The sequence below is a fragment of the Pantherophis guttatus genome, chromosome 1 (genome assembly GCF_059756535.1).
Source record: "Pantherophis guttatus breed Tessera chromosome 1, ASM5975653v1, whole genome shotgun sequence".
Lineage (NCBI taxonomy): Eukaryota > Metazoa > Chordata > Lepidosauria > Squamata > Colubridae > Pantherophis > Pantherophis guttatus.
The window spans coordinates 262,500,471-262,518,571 of record NC_142063.1 but is presented as its reverse complement, the minus strand read 5'-3'; the positions used below and the strand labels follow the sequence as shown (position 1 = coordinate 262,518,571).

At 37.0% G+C, this 18,101-nt stretch overlaps 1 protein-coding gene across 2 annotated transcripts in view; it reads right to left on the bottom strand.

Moving 5' to 3' along the window:
- Positions 1-18,101, bottom strand: part of UTRN (utrophin) — a 370,975-nt gene that overhangs the window by 42,489 nt on the left and 310,385 nt on the right. For both annotated transcript variants that reach the window (XM_060692261.2, XM_087882841.1), the window contains exons 61-65: positions 16,913-16,987; positions 11,466-11,667; positions 8,722-8,807; positions 3,163-3,320; positions 2,127-2,293 (exon numbers count right to left, since the gene is read on the bottom strand). In XM_060692261.2, the coding sequence (XP_060548244.2) occupies positions 2,127-2,293; positions 3,163-3,320; positions 8,722-8,807; positions 11,466-11,667; positions 16,913-16,987 (688 nt within the window). The remainder of the gene's footprint in view (positions 1-2,126; positions 2,294-3,162; positions 3,321-8,721; positions 8,808-11,465; positions 11,668-16,912; positions 16,988-18,101) is intronic.

The following is an 18,101-nucleotide window of genomic DNA, read 5'->3' as shown; positions in this document are numbered from 1 at the left end:
ATCCAAGCAATATCTGAATGATCGTTCATACTGATGTACTTTAGTCTTAATGCCAACATTTGTAGCCTTGACTATGACTTTTGAATATACTGTATGCTGTAACCTAGGGGGTTAAGCTGAGAAATGCTGAACCAGCTATTGCTACTCCAGTGTGACATAAAATATGATTTAAATAATGTAATTCATTTAAATAATGTAACTTATTTTTATAATTGGAATATCCACATTGACTTTTTTTCCTGCCTTCGCTTTGTAATCATTCATTTTCTTTACTTTATATCCATTTTTCTCATTTATACTAAGTAAATACATCTAGCACACTGTCCTTAAAACTAAACAGAAGCTGCAAAGGAATCAAACAGTGATGAGACTACCAAAGACGGACAGAGAGGATTTAATCTTGCAATCTTTCCCATGTTAGTGATAAAAAGTATCTCTCTGAAGTTGTTATTAGCATAGAGACTAGACAATCTGTGACCTGTTGGGTCATAGTTTCAGAGATATTTCATTACCTAAATAAAGAAACAGAATGACCACAGGTGGGCAAAAAAAGCAGCAAGAGCAAGATTGATTTCCAATATACTGTCAGCTTCCCTTTTGAGTTTCCTTATGGGAAGATGGCAAGGAGCATCATTCCTTCCTTCCTTCCTTCCTTCCTTCCTTCCTTCCTTCCTTCCTTCCTTCCTTCCCTCTCTCCCTCCCTCCCTCCCTCCCTCCCATACATGGATATGTCTGTGGAATGACTAGGAGACAAGTTCAGTTCAAAGGAGAATATCTTCCATAGTAAGATAGGTTCAAGGATCATGGACAGAATAAGTCTGTACGATGGAAATGAAACTATGGGACTCACTGAATAAATACAGCTGGAAGTTGAGAAGGCAGGAATTTACAGGATAGAAATATCAAACACAAAAATGCCAAACCTTTGTAAAAGAAAGAAAGAAGGAAGGAAGGAAGGAAGGAAGGAAGGAAGGAAGGAAGGAAGGAAGGAAGGAAGGAAGGAAGGAAGGAAATGCTAGCCTAATAATATGATAGCTAACTCCAGTCCCTTAGAGAGCTCTTCATCTGATATAATTAAACCTATACCTATGGAAGCGGGCACGGTATGTGGGACCATTCATAGGGGAAGACCATTCTGAATTGTCACTATCTGCTGCCTCCCTTTGCTTTCCTTCACGGAGAAGAAACCTTCCTTAGAACAGACAGCTCTGCAAACCTGCTACTGTTAAAACGTCTTTGTTATGAATTTTCATACAATTTAGGAAACCTGGTAATAACACTTGTAATGAATTCAGATTCAATTACTGTACTAACACCGTAAATATTTCAGAGAAAATTTGAGCACAAAAATCTTACACATAAGAACAAAACTATCACAAAGTCTGTGCTATTGAGTTGCAATTTCCCCCAACATAATGAAAATACTGCATTGTTGCGATAATAAGCTCACATAAGGGTACAGTGCTACTTGTAAAGCAGCTTTATGAGACTGGCAAAGACTACCATGAATTATGGCTGGCTTCAACCCTATTTACATTCTAATCCATATTAGCTATAGACATTAATCTACATAATCTTCTCAAACATTTTCTACATTTAATAATTTACTGTACTGTGAAGTTTTCTATAGTAAATTACTTTATAGTTTGGTTTCAAAAACCTGGTAAGTTGTATTAAAGGCCATAACCCAGAACCAGGTGACAATCTGATGAATGTGAATTTCTGAACCAATACCGCCCAATGGCTTTTCCACTTACTGAATTAAGCATACACATTGATTCGTGTTCATTTCTCGCAAACCAAAAAAGGGTTCAGAGGATGAGTATCGAGATAATGAGGGTCTAAACACCAAACCCCAAGAAAAATGGTTAAAGGAAGTGCCCAACTTGGTGAACTCTCCTTTGATAGATATCTTCAGACAGAGGCTAGACGGTCATCACTACAGAGAAGTTGTAGTGCAGCCTGTACTGACCAGAAGACCTCTAAGCACAACCAGTACTTTTTATGAGTCTCTAACTTATAACATATCAAGAAATGAGTTATTAGCATAGTATGTACAATGAAGCTGGAATATAAGTCGATTACATTACTGATGCAATTCATAAAAGGCATTTTATTTTGCTCACCTAAAGCCAACAATTGGACATTCCTTACAGATGTTGCACTTGGCCTGATGTTTTGCTGTTTCTGAAGCTGCTACTCTGTGTAGAACTGGCAACCATACCATAGATTGTGGCTCCAGACGCATCCAGTCTATGAACTGCTTTACATCAATTTCTGGCTTATTATTATGCTGATAAATGAGGATGAGATTAAAAAGATTTTAACATTCAAATTTAAGCTTCCTGTCCAGTCTATTTTCTAAAAAAAAAATGTATTCCAAGTTTGACCTTCAAGGAAACAATATTCAGTCAAAGAAGAAAAGACAATTACTTCCTCTGTAATTGAAGCGCCCCTTGTACAGGTAGTTGACTTGCAATCATTCTTTTTAGTGACTGCTTGAAGTTATAACAGTACTAAAAAAAAGTGACTTATGACCAATCTTTGCACTTATGACCACTGCAGCATCCCCATGGTCAGGTGATCAAAATTTGGGCTCTTGCAACCGGCTTGTACTTATAACTGCATCATTCATGGGGTCATTTGATCACCACTGGCAACCTTCCCAGCCAGTTTCTGACAGACAAAGTCAATAAAGCCAGATTTGCTTAACAACTGTGATATTCACTTAACAACCATGGCAAAAAAGGTCATAAAATCAGGTGTGAATCACTTAACAACTTCCTTACTTAGCTATGGAAATTCCAGTCTCAACTGTGTTCGTAAATTGAGAACTATTGGTATAAACATTTCCAATCAGTGCTACAAACTTATGAGACTAAAGTCCATTCCAGGCACTTCAAATGATTAAAGGAAAGGATGGCAGTAATGGGTGCATAAACCTTGTGCCCAATGTCTAGGATTTCCTGCCTGAGCAGGAGGTTGGACTAGAAGACCTCCAAGGTCCCTTCCAACTCTTCATTTGTTATTCTGTTATGTTCCTCTTCCTTTAGAAGTGACTTTCAAATCTTCAGAAGGTCTGTAAGAGACTCCCTCTGAACCCAACTAACATCTGAATGTACTGAATTTAGAGCATCCAGAAATGGAAACAGACACAATTACCTGCTGGAAACAGCTGCGGACACTGGGCTCAATGTTACTGCCTCCAAAAGCAGCTACTTCCCCAAGCTGTCGTGGGATTTGGATAGCATCGTGCAATAACAAGCCAAGCTGCCTCTGGTCACACATTTCAGTAGGTCCGGCCACTTCTCTAAAGAGATCTTCAAGGCAAAAAGGGAGGGGGGGAAAGGGACACTTGCTTGAGAAGGAGCAATTTCTCATTTCTTCCAATTTTACCTGCGAATTACTCTAAGCCATTTCTTCCTTAAGTACACAGCATAGAAATGCAAAATAGAGCTTTCTTTATAATTCCTGTAAAATTTGTATTTCAGGCACCACTTTAATGTCTGCCACTCTCTACCATTTCTTATTTATTAATAAAGGAAGATCACAGAAAAATCAATCTAAATTCAACACTCAGAACGAGGAAGAGATGTTTTAGGGCTATTTCGACTTGGTTTTGCCCCTTAACAAATACTCTCTCTGCATTCCACAGTGACATGTTGGCTATTAAAGTAGACCCTACCATATATTTTTTTCTGTTTCTTACAAATAGTATGTGAAAAATAAAGAATAGAGATACATTCTCCACCAAAACTGGGGAGGGGGGTAGGTAAGTTTCATAGCAGGGGTGGGTTCTACTTACCTTTACTACCGGTTCGCAGTGGGGCCACACGCATGCGCTTGTTTTGCTCGTGCGCACACTCTTCTGCACATGCGCAGAAGTGTTTTGGTGACTTCAGGGTCAGTGGGCGGGGCCTCCCGCCAGTTTTACTACCGGTTCTATAGAACCGGTGCAAACTGGGGGCAACCCACCACTGTTTCATAGCAATCATCAATATTGTTTATCAGAGACAAGCTAATTTTTTTATTCTTTTGAAAATGTAAATAATTGTATTAAAAGAATCCATTTTTGTATTTCTGTTATATTTAAACTGTTAGCTTAACACAGACCTGTCTAACCCTTGGCCCATGGGCCACATTTGGCCCTAGACAGCTGATAATGCAGCCCCACAAGATTGTAAACTGTTAACATTATTATGTTATTTTATACCTTAACTGTATTATATACAGGTAGTCCTCAACTTACAACCACAATTGAGCCCAAAATTTCTGCTGTTAACTGAGAGATTTGTTTAGTGAGCTTTGCCCCATTTTATGACATTTGTTGCCACAGTTGTTAAGTGAATCACTGCAGTTGATAAGTTAGTAACACGGTTGTTAAGTGAATTCCCCGTTGACTTTGCTTGTCAGAAGGCTGCAAAAGGGGATCAAATCACGCCGGGATGCTGCAACGGTCATAAGTATGAACCAGTTCGCCAAGCATATGAATTTTGAGTACATGATCATGGGGATGCTGCAAAGATCCTAACTGTGAAAAATTGTCATAATTCACTTTTTTCAGTGCCATTGTAACTTTGAATGGTCACTGAATGAACTGCTGTAAGTTGAGGACTACCTATATTTTATATTCAGCCCAAGACAATTCATCTTCACTCAATGTGGCCCAGGCAAGCAAAATGTTGGGCACCCATGGCTTAATAGCAGCAGTGAAATCCACTTACCTTTGCTACTGGTTTGGGAACGGGAGCATGCGCAGATGGTAAAAAACCGGGACGTAATGACAGCCTCCTGCCGCCAGCGCTACCGGTTTGTGAGCCGGATAGAACCGGGGGGATTTCACTGCTGCTTAACAGCTCTTCAATATATTTAAGAGTTTTTGAAGCACAGCACTAAGCTACACTATACCATTCACTCTGAGAACCTAAGTCTCTTTCTGAGGTCTTAAGCACAGAGTATTTGTTTTCTAAAATCACTCTCTAAATTGAAAGTATCTTTCTTATTTTATTAAAACACATTCTGTTATGGGTTAAAATAAAAGATAATCCTATCAAAAAGTTACAAAGTTATGATAACATTCAAACAATAAAATACCTAGCATGTTTCTCTATCAAGACTTGTACTCTGTTGGTTTAGCAGATCTATTTAAATACCACATGGAAGAGAGAAGAGAATCTGACAGACTTTCTCATTTCAGTTATCTGAAATGACTTCAGCACATTCTTCCTAGTCTAATATTTACTTAATCATTTATACTGCATGCTTAAGATATATTTATGAGCTCACAAACATGAATCACACCAACTCGTCTTCCAAATCATAAAGTATTCTCGTGTCAATCATCTTTTATCAACCCCGAGGTGGAGTTACTTCTGTAAAATCATGTTCCCAATATGTGACATGTAACTTTTCATAAGTTTGTCAAAGAATTTATGAACTGAACGTTCCTTATTTTATGACATCTTTGGCTCCGAGTTCCACTGATAAGCAACACAATATTTACATATCATATTTGAAGCTAATTAAAGAGTATAGGTTCATTTATAATGTATTCAGAGGTGGGATTCACTTACCTTCCCTACCAGTTCGCAAATGTGAGGCTGCGCATGCACGCGGCCTTCTACACATGCGCAGTAGTCGCACATTACATCTGGGTGGGTGGGTGGAGCCTCCCGCTGTTGCCACTACTGGTTCGTGCGATCCGGACAGAACAGGCTGAATCCCACCACTGAATGTATTCCAAGAATCTGTTACATTAGTCAGTAACCAACTACTTTTTTTTCTCATTTACTTGTATTTTGATTCAGTAATATTTTGGTCCAAATTAAATTGAGCGGGTGGTACTTCTTCTGTCACAGTAAACATTTCTTTAAACTTGGGGATTCCAAAATGATGTCTGGAGATTCCAGTGGTCCTGAGGATTGTTCCTTTTTGCCCAGTAAGTTCCCCACTCATATAATATGAGGTTTTTTTGTTTTTTTTAAAAAGTATTTTAATTAAAGGGGAAAAAAAGCTTGCATGCTTCCAACCAAAACTTTTTACTTCTGAGACTGATAAAAATGGATGGTTCTAGCTGAGGACCAAATGTATTTTGTTTGTTTGGAAGCACATTTATTTGCCCATAATTAAGATAAGCAGGCTCATTTGGATGACATACAGAGGAAGATATCGAGAAGATGGCACGTACATCATGTAATGTGATGCTTTATCTGGTTATAAGCTATTTTACAAGAGCACCCACATGTTATACAAATTCCAGTGTAAAAGATCCCAGAAGACTAAAAGAAGCAGTTACTTTCTCAAGAGTGGAAGATATACTAAGAATATAGCAATAGCAATAGCATTTAAGACTTAAATGCCCTCTCTAAGCAGTTTACAGAGTCAGCATATTGCCCCCCAACAATTTGGGTCCTCATTTTACCGACCTCGGAAGGATGGAAGGTTGAGTCAACCATGAGCCAGTGGGAATTGAACTGCCAAACTGCTGGCAATCAGGAATTAGCAGGATTAGCCTGCAATACTGCATTCTAACCACTGCGCCATCATGGCTATTGGATTTCAGATCCAATAATTTTCAATATATGCAAATTGGATTATCTTATTTTTTATTTTGATGGATTGAGTGGATTTTCAGAGCTAACCAACTCTGAAAAGACTTTGAGCGACTTTCAATATTTAAAGCACAAAAACATAGTTAAAAACGTAAGTGCTTGGATGAATCGACAATAATCATATTAACAAGGGACTCAACAAACACCCTGTCTCCAGGTCTGAGAAAAAAGCCATGTCTTATGGAACTTCCTAAATAATTAAATAGTGGAATTTGTGCATATCTTGAGAAAAGAGGACTGGGACATCAAAATCGGGTTTAAAAGAATTCCTTTTTTATTAAACAAATATGGCACAAAGGATCATTTGCTAGCAAAGAAACAAAAACAATATTTGTCATTTCATTTTATTCTGCAGATCTGAATTACACAGAATGCCCACTGCGTGCCCACTGTTAGCATCTATTATTTACTAATTCTATTACGATAGAAATTTAGCTTAATACAATGTAAAAGGCCAATGCTACTATGAACAGTAAACATCAAATCTACTTTGTAAAACAGAACATATTATCCATTGCAATGAGATGGGTTATTACTAAAACAATCGTTTTATTTGCTTTACTTTATAGGACTAGATGGTTAGGTAAAGAGGAATGGCAGTTTATAAATATTCTAATAAATAGAAATCCCCCACTGTTTTCTGGTAACTTAATTTCCTTTGATTTTATTGTCCTCAAATGTTTATTTGAAAGGCATTTTTTTAAAATTAATGAAATTTGTTAACAGCTGAATTATACATAAAGTTACAAATTTTGCCCAAACTATATTTTCATTAACTCTATAGGAAGAAAAAGTTGAACTTATCATGTGCTGCAGAACAGCCCACAGTTCTATTTGTTCTTCTCATATAGCAGCAGGCCTGGGCTGCTGGGGGTTCGCAGGGGTTCGGGAGAACCTCTAGCTAAGATTCTGTGCAGTTCAGAGAACCCCCAAATCCCTGGCTGGCCCTGCCCCACCCTGCCCCCTCCACCCCATCTCTCCCAGGCGGCCCATTTTGGATGCAGCTAAGTGCAGGGCACGCACGGAGGCTCGGGGAGGGCAAAAAATGGGGCTACCAGAAGTTTGGGAAGGCCAGAAACAGGCCCGTTTCTGGCCTCCAGAGGGCCTGGAGAGGCTGTTTTCACCCTCCTGGAGGCTCGAGGAAAGCCTCTGAAGCCCAGGGAAGGCAACCACCCCCCCGTGGTGCAGGAGGCTGACTAGGCCACGCCCACCATGGTCACGCCCACCCAGCAACTGGGCAGAGAACCCCTTGCTAAAATTTTTGAAGCCCCCTCCTGTATAGCAATGTATTCCTGGATAATCAACCAGTGAGGAAAGTAATAGAAATAGCTAATAGGAATCTGTGTATGTGCAGAAGAAGGAGGTACAGAAAATTTACTAGAGACAGACCTTTTCAGCTGACTGTATATTTAGAATGATGTGAAGGTGTGATGGGGCATTAAAAACGCTTCCCATAGGAGACGTACCTATTTACAAAATGGTTGCCATAGAAGTTATGTTTTGTTACAAAACATCCATTTATACTGATTGAACCAAACTGCCTCACTGGCTATTCTCTACTATCCCACTGGGTAGTTCTCTACTATACAGAGGCATTGCTGCAAATACATATAATACTAAATAAAACTGCTATTTGGCTATAGGTCAGTTTTCTTTAACATTACCAGAACATCTGGTATAGGGGCACACTTGCTTCTGAGGCAGAATAGAGATTACCTGTGCCTTACTGTGCCAATGAAGGCACAATGAAGAAAGTAGTGTAAGCCACTCAGAGTTAGCCTGTGGTCAAGTTGGGTGGCCAATAAATTTAATTAATAATTAATGATTCTACATTTTGACGGAACATTTTATCGGAATGCGGACTTTGTTGAAACTGAAGCTGGAATATTGCCCTACTTCAAATACAGAATCAAAGGGGGATGTAAATTTAACAGTTTAATAATATTCAGTGACAAGTGTCTTTGTGTGTGCACACAAGCATGGCTATGGGTATGGATAGACAGACAGAAAGGACAGAGAAATGCACTTGTTCCAAACAACCCTACTTCATCTCTTGCCAAACCTTGAAAAAATTATGAATTTTGCAGAATTATATTTAAAACATACTCACATCTGTATTTTTCTTCCAAGAGACCCTTAGAAAGCGATATCAAGCCAATCTTCAGGGATTGCACTCTGATTTTTCCAGTCCGGGCACTGTTATAGAAACAGCATTAAAATAGTTGGCAGGAGGAGGTATAATTTAATTCAAAAACTGAAAGAGCTAGCAAAAACACCTGGTGTACTTCAATTTCTAGACATTAGCTACTAATCATATCAATGAGTCTCTTTCACAAATGTTCAGTGCAAACTCTAAATATTTACATTCAGCTTAAACACATTAATTATAACGCATTGTAGTTCAAGCATACAGCATCACAGCATGTCCTAATAATGTGACACCCTGCATTGCAGGAGCTGATGACAAATGAATGCAAATTATAGTATCTACAGGTACATTAATATTTTTCAGAGCACCATTTGCCTAGCCTGAGTTTTACAAACTTTGATGTGTATGTACATTAGAGCAAAAATGTTGGGTGCATATGTCAATTAGAAAATGCATAGTACTGATTTCATCTAGCAATATGACTTCAATCTTTTGTGGTCTGGTATTTACAAAACCATCACTGGCAACAAAACCAGTGAAAGAAGAACATCCAACTGTGGCTGGAGATGGGTCAAGCAGTGCTTCTGCAAATGAGAAAGTTAATCAGGAAGACTTGCTGGGCACTGTTTTTGTTTTTGTTTTTTCCTGGACAGTTCGCCAGTTTCTTCCCTCCCACATTTACACTTTTTCTGCCTTTGAGTCAGTCTTGACTCTTGACAATGACCCTGGATCTTTCTGAAGTGGTTAAGGCATAAGGTTATAAACCAAAAGGCTGTGAATTCTAGTTTTGCCTTCCTTGGGGCAGTCATTGCCTTTTAGCCTTAAGAAGAAGGCAATAACCGACCACTTCCAAAAATATTGCCAAAAACACTAGATCACTTTAGGAATGCTCAACCCCCAGACCCTGGATCACTACCAGACCATGAGCCGTTTGCAACTGGGCCGTGGAAACAGCGGACAAGCACATGCAAGAGAAAACTGAGATGAGATCTTGCAGAATTATATTTCTTTAAAGACTCCAATACCTGGACTCAAAGGAAATACTCAACTCAATATTACAATATTTAAAAGCCTGAGTCTGAATGTCTTTCAGTATTGCTAGCAGCTGTCAGCTAATCCTGAGTTGCTTGCAATTGTTTTTGACTGTGGTTGTGTGCTTCAGCCTGGTTACTGTGACCTTGGATTGCCTTGGGATTTCTCTGGGCTAATATCTCCAAGTATTGACCCAGATCTACTCACATTTCTGGGTATTGACCCAGCTTCTGTTGTGTATCTTGCCTTTCTCCAATACTGTGCTTCTATATAAGTAGGTACATAGCCACTGAGATAACAGGATTCACTATGGAGATGCAACCTGAAAGCCCAATCCATTGTTTATGGTAATATTTATTAAGAGCCAGTAGGCAGAGAGAAGAAGAAACTACCTCAGTATTAATGTTCTACTTAAACATTAAATCTTAAACTCAAGATTAATGCCAGCTAAATTCAGAGAGATGATACACATATGTCTTTCTGTGACATCTCAATTGCATGCATTGACACTTCACTGTGTTGGGCCTCCTATAATCCTTTGTCTAGATCTGATGATGTCTGGCTGACTAAACCTCTAAACTCGCGCTCACATTTTCGGTTCCGGGTGAACCGGTTGTTACAACCGACAGCAGCCCACCACTGCCTGATTTATACAATTTACAGGCAACCAGTTTTTCTTTTCAATTCTTTATGAAACAATTAACCTCATTCAGAAAGTCCTTAATGTCTGGCACTGCTGGAAATTCTTCCACAAGAAAATCAGCAGCAAGGATTCTAATTTCTCATGTTATTCTTTAGCTCCAGTACATTACTATGTTTTCAGTGTTACATACTTAAACCACATTTGCAATGCAAATGTTTATAGACTTATGTTTAAAGCTGGTGCATTTTTACAGAGCAGATGTTAATGGATTCTAAAATATATGACTCTTTGAAAAATAATATTCAGTGATATCAAATTTCACTTTTGTTCTGTCTACTGACTTAATGTGAGGAATAAATAATTCTTAATGTGGCAGAAATACAAAAGACAATAGGTGTTGCTGTCAATTGTTTTCACTTAATGTCTTACGAAGGCCATAAACATCAGTGAGCATGTCTTACAGATGCTAATTAAATTCCAGATTAATAGTATGAGAGAAGCAGATGGTATCTGTAGGTGGGTAATTGTTTAAAAATGGTATACGTCAATGATATAAACCATGAGCATGTTAAGTGATGAATTAGAAACAAACCAAGCCCATTAGCGAAAATGTTAAGATAAAGTTACGCACAATCATTTTGCTGTTGGGGAATTTTACAGCAAAAGGGTAAACTTTGCATTGCTTGAACACATACTGTACAAAGTAGAAAATAACAACGAGTTATAAAAAGGCTAGGCAAGGTTCCACATGAAGCAAAATATCGAGGACCTGTTGAATTCTGTAATTGCGTTCAAATCTCAGTGGCTCCTTCTTCCCATAAAACTAGGCACCTAACAATCTCTAGATCTGCTTCATTTAAGGTATTTAGCCTTCTGAAAATAGTAATCAAGGGTATCTACCAAGCAGAAGTTAGTAAACACATCTGAGCCATCATTGCCATTAAAAAAAAGCATTAAGAATATGTTCCACATATTACTGTAAAAGGACATTGCTGCACTTACAAGGTTTTCCTGAACTTTTTACACTTACCTATCATAAACGTTGAGTAGCCAGTTGAGACACATATCTACACAGAGTGGAATATTCACAAGATCTTCGTGCTTCTCTTCCATTCCACTGTAAATCGTAGTGAGGCAGCTGATGATATCCTGAACGCAAAGGAGCTGATCATTCTGAATCAATTTGTGCTGTTTAAAAGCTTCATTCGTTGAGGTTAAGTCCAAGAGGTCCACTGGCAATATATATATATATACTTGTGTGTGACAACTGAAAGACATTTCTTTTATCACAAATATATGAGTTCTTTAAGCCCTAAAGCAAAGCAATATTACAGCTCGAGAAGCATTTTCTCAGTTATTTTCCAACTCATGATGTTAAATAAAAGTGTTTGTATAAGCATTCTGCATTTAACAGTCCAAAGCCATCTGCTTTATAGATGTAGATGGAGAAATCATTTAGCATTTAATCTTGTTTGAAATTTGGTTTACTGCTATGAGAAATACTTGAGCTAGGATGCTGTGTCATTCATATCCCCATCCAGCACAATTTCAGTCATGTATGTCATCTCCATTTTATCTATTTATTGATTTTCCAGATACATTACAATATTCTGTGTGCATATATCAAACACGAAGGGTGGCTAAACATTTGAAGGCACCCTAAATTAGAATTCTAAGGAAGCAACACATCAATGTACTTTTGCGTAGGATAATATAACATGCATGAACAAGATTTATAAATATATAAAAGTTTTAAGGAAACAGAAAATATTTTTATTTCAAGTGGCACATCTACTGGGAAATCATCCAAATTAAGCATACAAGTTTGAGAGTGATATTCTTCCAAAAGAAGGTTGATATTTTTGTGGCATGGGATCAAAATGCTGATATCTTTTTGACATGGGATCAAAATGTTTTCATCTTCCAGGCTTTTTAACTACATGAAAGCCCAGCTAAAACCTTTAAAATGAGGATAATGTTGTCTTAAAAGATAACCTTTGTGACAGGTGAAAAGCCTCGATATTCTGACAAAGTTCAAGACTTAATGTTTCTGACAAGAAGCACCATTTATAACCAAGAATTCTAAACTGGTATGGCAGCGAGGGCTTCTGGGTACAACATGTAAACAAGCATTAATCATCTTGATTTCAAAGATATCTAAACAGGATTCAGCAATTGCTTTGTATATTGGCATCCAACAGTGCTAAGCAGAGCATGCAAAATTATGTATCATTTAAAATCCCTTAATGATCTTGAAAAAAAATGTGAAAATGGGGCTTTGCACATATGAAGTGATAGTCATCCATTATGGAAGCTCCCGTTTTTGTTACTGCTGATGACAACAATATGTGTTAATTTCAAAAGGACCTGTAGTTACAATAGTGATTATGGGAAACTAATTATCATCTGTTCAATGAGATAGGAGACAAAAAAAAGCTCTTTATGAATTTTTCCCCAAGTAGTCTTAAATTATGGAGATAGGCATTTCATGGGGATAAAAAGGATTTAAGCTGGAAGCCAAATGTTTCCATAATTTTTAGAGACAACTTTTACCAAAAACGATTAAAAAAAAATGGCAAACAGTGTGTTATCTTCACATTCTTTTCACCTAATATGTACATTTGGAATGTTAATATTTAGTTTCTTTCAAATAGTTTTATATGATCAGTTTGCCAGTTTTAGGATTAGTGATAAATTATTACATATCACTGATATGAAATTAGGCAGAAAAGCTCTTTATAATAGTAGGGCAGAAAAGCATTGGCAAACATTTGCTACCACTGATGCAGCACTAGCAATAAACAAAATCCCAATGTTAGTATTTCTCTCACACAGTTCTCATTCCTTTCTTTTACAGAAGTTTCAGGAGGCAATTTCATTCCTTTTTCCACAATTCCCAATTATAGGTACAGTAGCACTCCAAAAAGTATTGCAGCTATAGAGAGTTTAAGTTATGAGGAAGAAGGATTAACATTTAGTTGTGCTTAAAATTAGATAACAAAAATATTGCAAATCCTTCTGCTTTTGTTATCATTATCCAGTGAGACAAAAATTAATGTAGAATAGCTTTTCCCAACCAAGCACTCATCAAATGTATTGGGACTACACATATTCAAACTATTATAAACCAACACTGTAACTTTTTATTAATTTTTATTAAAGCATATTATTGTCAACACAGACTCTAACGTTCTTCAGACATCTTCATAATTTCTACCTCAAAGCCTCTGAACTCTGCAATTGGTATGCTAAACAGTCATCTCTAACAATCAAATGATGAACCTCTGTTAAAGGTGATTCAATCCAACATTCTCTTTGCTTTAAAGTGTTATCACTATACAGGTAGTTTTCAACTTGCATCCATTTTGGAGGGATCATTTAAAGTTACAATGGCACTGAAAAAAGTGACTTATGACAGGTTTTCATACAACCGTTGCAGCATCCCCATGATCATGAGATCAAAATTGGGTGCTTGATAACTGGCATTTATTTATGACAGTTGCACTGTCCAGAGGTCATGCAATCATCATTTATAACCTTTCCAGCTGACTTCTGACAAACAAAGTCCATGCGGAAAGCCAGATTCACTTACCAACCACATGATTCAATTAATAATTCCAGTAATTCGCTTAGCAATCATGGCAAAAAAAGAAAAAGTTGTAAAATGGGGCACAACTCACTTAAAAACTATCTTTCTCAGCAATGGAAATTTTGGACCCCCCCCCCCCATGGTTGCAAATTGAGGACTACCTGTATGTAGTCTGGCATTCTTAGAAATTTAAATTATAGTAACTATTTCCCATTTCGACTGACTATACATGACAGCTTGGTTTGGGTGACACCTAAAATGGAAGCATAGCAGAGTTGTTCATCCCAATTTACATGTTAGAAAATTATCGTCCCCAAATTAAGTTTTTCAACTTACTTTTGGTGCCGTCTGATAATAAAATATACAAGTTTCACTTTACCTATCCCAAATAGAGGTAGGCTACGAAGCTTTAAAAACCAAGTCGAGAATAACTGTAAAGGGAGCATTGTTTAAAAATCTGTCTATTGTTGAATTCAATATATTTAATAACTAATACAGTGACTTCTTATTTCTGCGCAGAGATTATAAAATGTTTTATTGTCAGAGCTGTTGGAAAGTAATAATAATAAAAAAAGAACACCTGTTAGCATTTCTGCTTCAGAGAGATTAGTTTAAAAGAACAAAATTGGATTTGGATTCAGTGAGGCCTGGCAGCCAAACAAGATTTTTGACCTCAGTCATTTATAGTCATTCTGCACAACGTCAGTGCTAAAGAGATTTCCAGTAATTTATCTGTGAACAGGGAAACCTTACATTGTTTCTTTCTGGGAAGACAAAACTAACAATAAAAGTGTGATTAACCTAGTTCTCAATTCCAGAAGTGTCTCACCACTATCTTTCCTTCATTATCTGTCTACAAAACACTTGATGTTTCAATGAGTTCTAGTGTTATTTTATACCTGACAAGTATGTCTCAGTGAACAATCAGAGAGAAGTTTTGTTTAAAAGTCCAGAAGTCCAAGAACACATTGGTTCAAGATTTGATAGTTGCCAGCCAATAACAGACAACAGATTTTCTATGTTATTTATTTACTTGTATCCTGCCTCTAATATTTTTACTAATAACTCAAGATGGCAAATATATCTAACACACCTTTCTCCTCCTATTTCCCTCACAACAATAACCCTGTGAGTTAATTGGGCTAAAACAGAGTTGGGTCACCCAGCTGGCTTTCATAGCTAAGGCGGGACTAGAACTCATGGTCTTCTGCTTTTTAGCCTGGTGCCTTAACCACTAGACCAAGCTAACTAATTGACTGTCTGTCTATCCATCCATCCATCCATATGCTTTTTATATATTTCAAGTTTTACATTTTTTGTGACATTGTTCAATGTGGGATGTTTCTTATTTTGAGAGCTGGGCATACAAATTTCATTTTAATGTGTTCCATTTGTGCCTACAGTTAAATGACAATAAAAATGTCTTATCTGTTTTGTTTACTTTACTGAACTATGTATTATAGGAGGATTTCTGTAGTGGATTTACATTTAATTATCCCTATGACTGCATTCACACTATGCAATACAGAAATGAATATACTATGGCAGTTTCAGCTATCTGTATAAATACCAAGTTGATAGCTTTTGGAAACCTCATTTGGCTTTGTGAACATAAATTGTCAGTGTAATCCATGATAGAAGAAAAGCAGAAGATTTGGCTGCTGCTAAGCAAAATAAAATAAACAGCTGAGAGATTGAAAAAGACAGCTGTGGATTTCTAGGTATACTTGGATGTTTCAATAATGCTAACGTTAGTCAAATACCCCTCCTGCTACCTGATTCTGTGTAATCTCTTGAGAGATTACGTTCTGCAGATGCAGGGATTACTTATTAAAAGGAAAAAAAATGTTTATTTAAATGTATAACCTACCATGAATCCAAAATGATTAAGCTCACTAAAAGATGTACTTATATATGTTTTAATCATTTTTTCAGCAAACAGCAAGGGAATTTCCCTATTGCATGCTGTTCCTCTACATAGTAGACAATATGACATGGCATCTACATTTTTTCCTCCCCCAACATACATTTTCCTTCAAAAGGAATCGGGAACAGCTCTTTCTATACCATCTTGCCGTCTTCTTCTCATTTATCTATTACCTACCTTAATTGCTTGGAACTGTACCACCCATGCATTTCCTGGGCACCACGTTTGTTCTTTATTTACTAATTTACAGTTTGTATACCATGAAATTCAAAATGATTTATATCCTTTTTGGATATATGTATTGGATTACATTCATAAAAACAAATTAGCCATAGCAACATAAATGATCATAAACTAATATAAAACTCAAATAAATAAAGCTAATATCTCATCCTACCAGCAATGACATGCAAGCACACCATTAAACTCTGGAGTTTTAAAAGCTTTCCAGAATGACAGTATAAAAGGAGCCATTTTGGACCTCTGGAGAAAGATGCTTTAAGGAATAGGGGCAATTACCAAGACGAACTGCCTCTAAGTCCAGTTCAACAAATTTCACCCAAGGAAGAGTCCTAAAGCATTTTGCCTCCGGTTAAATGCAGAAGATGGATGGATTCCACAGCAGAGGTTGTTATGCTACTGCAGCAGCTTAATCCCATCAGCAGCTGGGCTGTTGCATTTGGGAACAACTGCAGTTTCTGAATCTTTGTAAAGCAGTCAATCCATGATATGTGCCTTCCAGGCATTTAAACTCAAAAAGATAAGAGTATGAATTGCTGTCATTCCAAAACAATGACACAAGTGATGCAAATTAGGTGAAGAGTGATTCAGGCTAGGAGTGATTAGAATTACCATTTTGAATATCGAAATCTACAGCTTAAGAAACTATCTCCAGATTCTTCAGGATAACTTTGATTTCTGAGACAATAAAGAAATAATGAATTTTGAAAAGCATACTCACAACGCAAAGCTTTTTGTAGTCTCCGGATCTTGATGGCTGTACGGTAAGCAGAAAAGCGCACGTTGTTCAAATCAGCTGAAAAAAGCCAAAGAATAGAAAGTTAATATAGTCTAAGGAAACATTAACCCAATACCATCAAACATTTGTTGTCGGTTTTAACAAAATGCATCAATAGTGCATCAATCAATAGTTTATTCTTTTCTTAATTAATTAAGAGAAAAAGAGATAATAGGAATGCAACACCAGAAATCAAATGAGAGGTTTAAAGTTAGTTCCTGTTCAGAAAAAATGATCCTATGATGACAGGTGTTTAACATTTTAGACAGTTTTACTTTGAACATCCTAGTAACATTTACATGAATGGATTCAGATGAGAAAAAACCTTTTACGTTACAATACAAAACAGGCTACCGGTAGTTGCTATAACATAGAGATGTGCAACAAGCCATGGACAGGTATACTCAGGATTATATTTCAAAAATTGATCAGAACAAAGTAATAGATGGACCCAGGGTAAAAGTGAATTAATCTGATTCAATTCACTGATTCAATGCAAATTAAATCAAATATAGTGAAGGTGTTTCTTTTTTAGTGACAACCCTTGGAGATGCTCCAGTGGCCAATCCTAAACCTTTCAGAAATGCATGAGATCTTTAGTATTACATTCTGCCCTGCACCAGTCCTCTCTGTGGCATATTTTTGATAAGGTCCTCAGAGCTTCCTAGTAGCAACTTTCATAGTTCCAGGTCTTCAGAGTCAAAACTTTGATAAACACCCTGGAAGCAACTTCCCATTAGAATCGAATCCTATGGAAAAGGGCCACATGATCAATCTCTAACTGCATGATTCTTAATTTCAATAGCCAGATGAGAAGTGTTAATAATGCATTTAACAGAAATCCTTGATGGCTATACCTAGAACGTTTATTTCCAGACTTTTGTCCAAAAAATTGAAGAGGCATATATAATGTTCCTTCTTTCACTTTTTCACCTTGTAAAAAAAAATAATGAAAAAGGTTGGGCTAGGAGAAGATGACGGCCTAAAATTATCCTGTGAACATCCATGACTGAGATTTAGAAGGAATCAAGTATCACCTTTTCATAATAATGATTTTATTAAAAGACATACGATTTTGTGAACTGTAGTTCACTTCCTCAGATACATGGAATGCTTAAACTGATGTAGGATT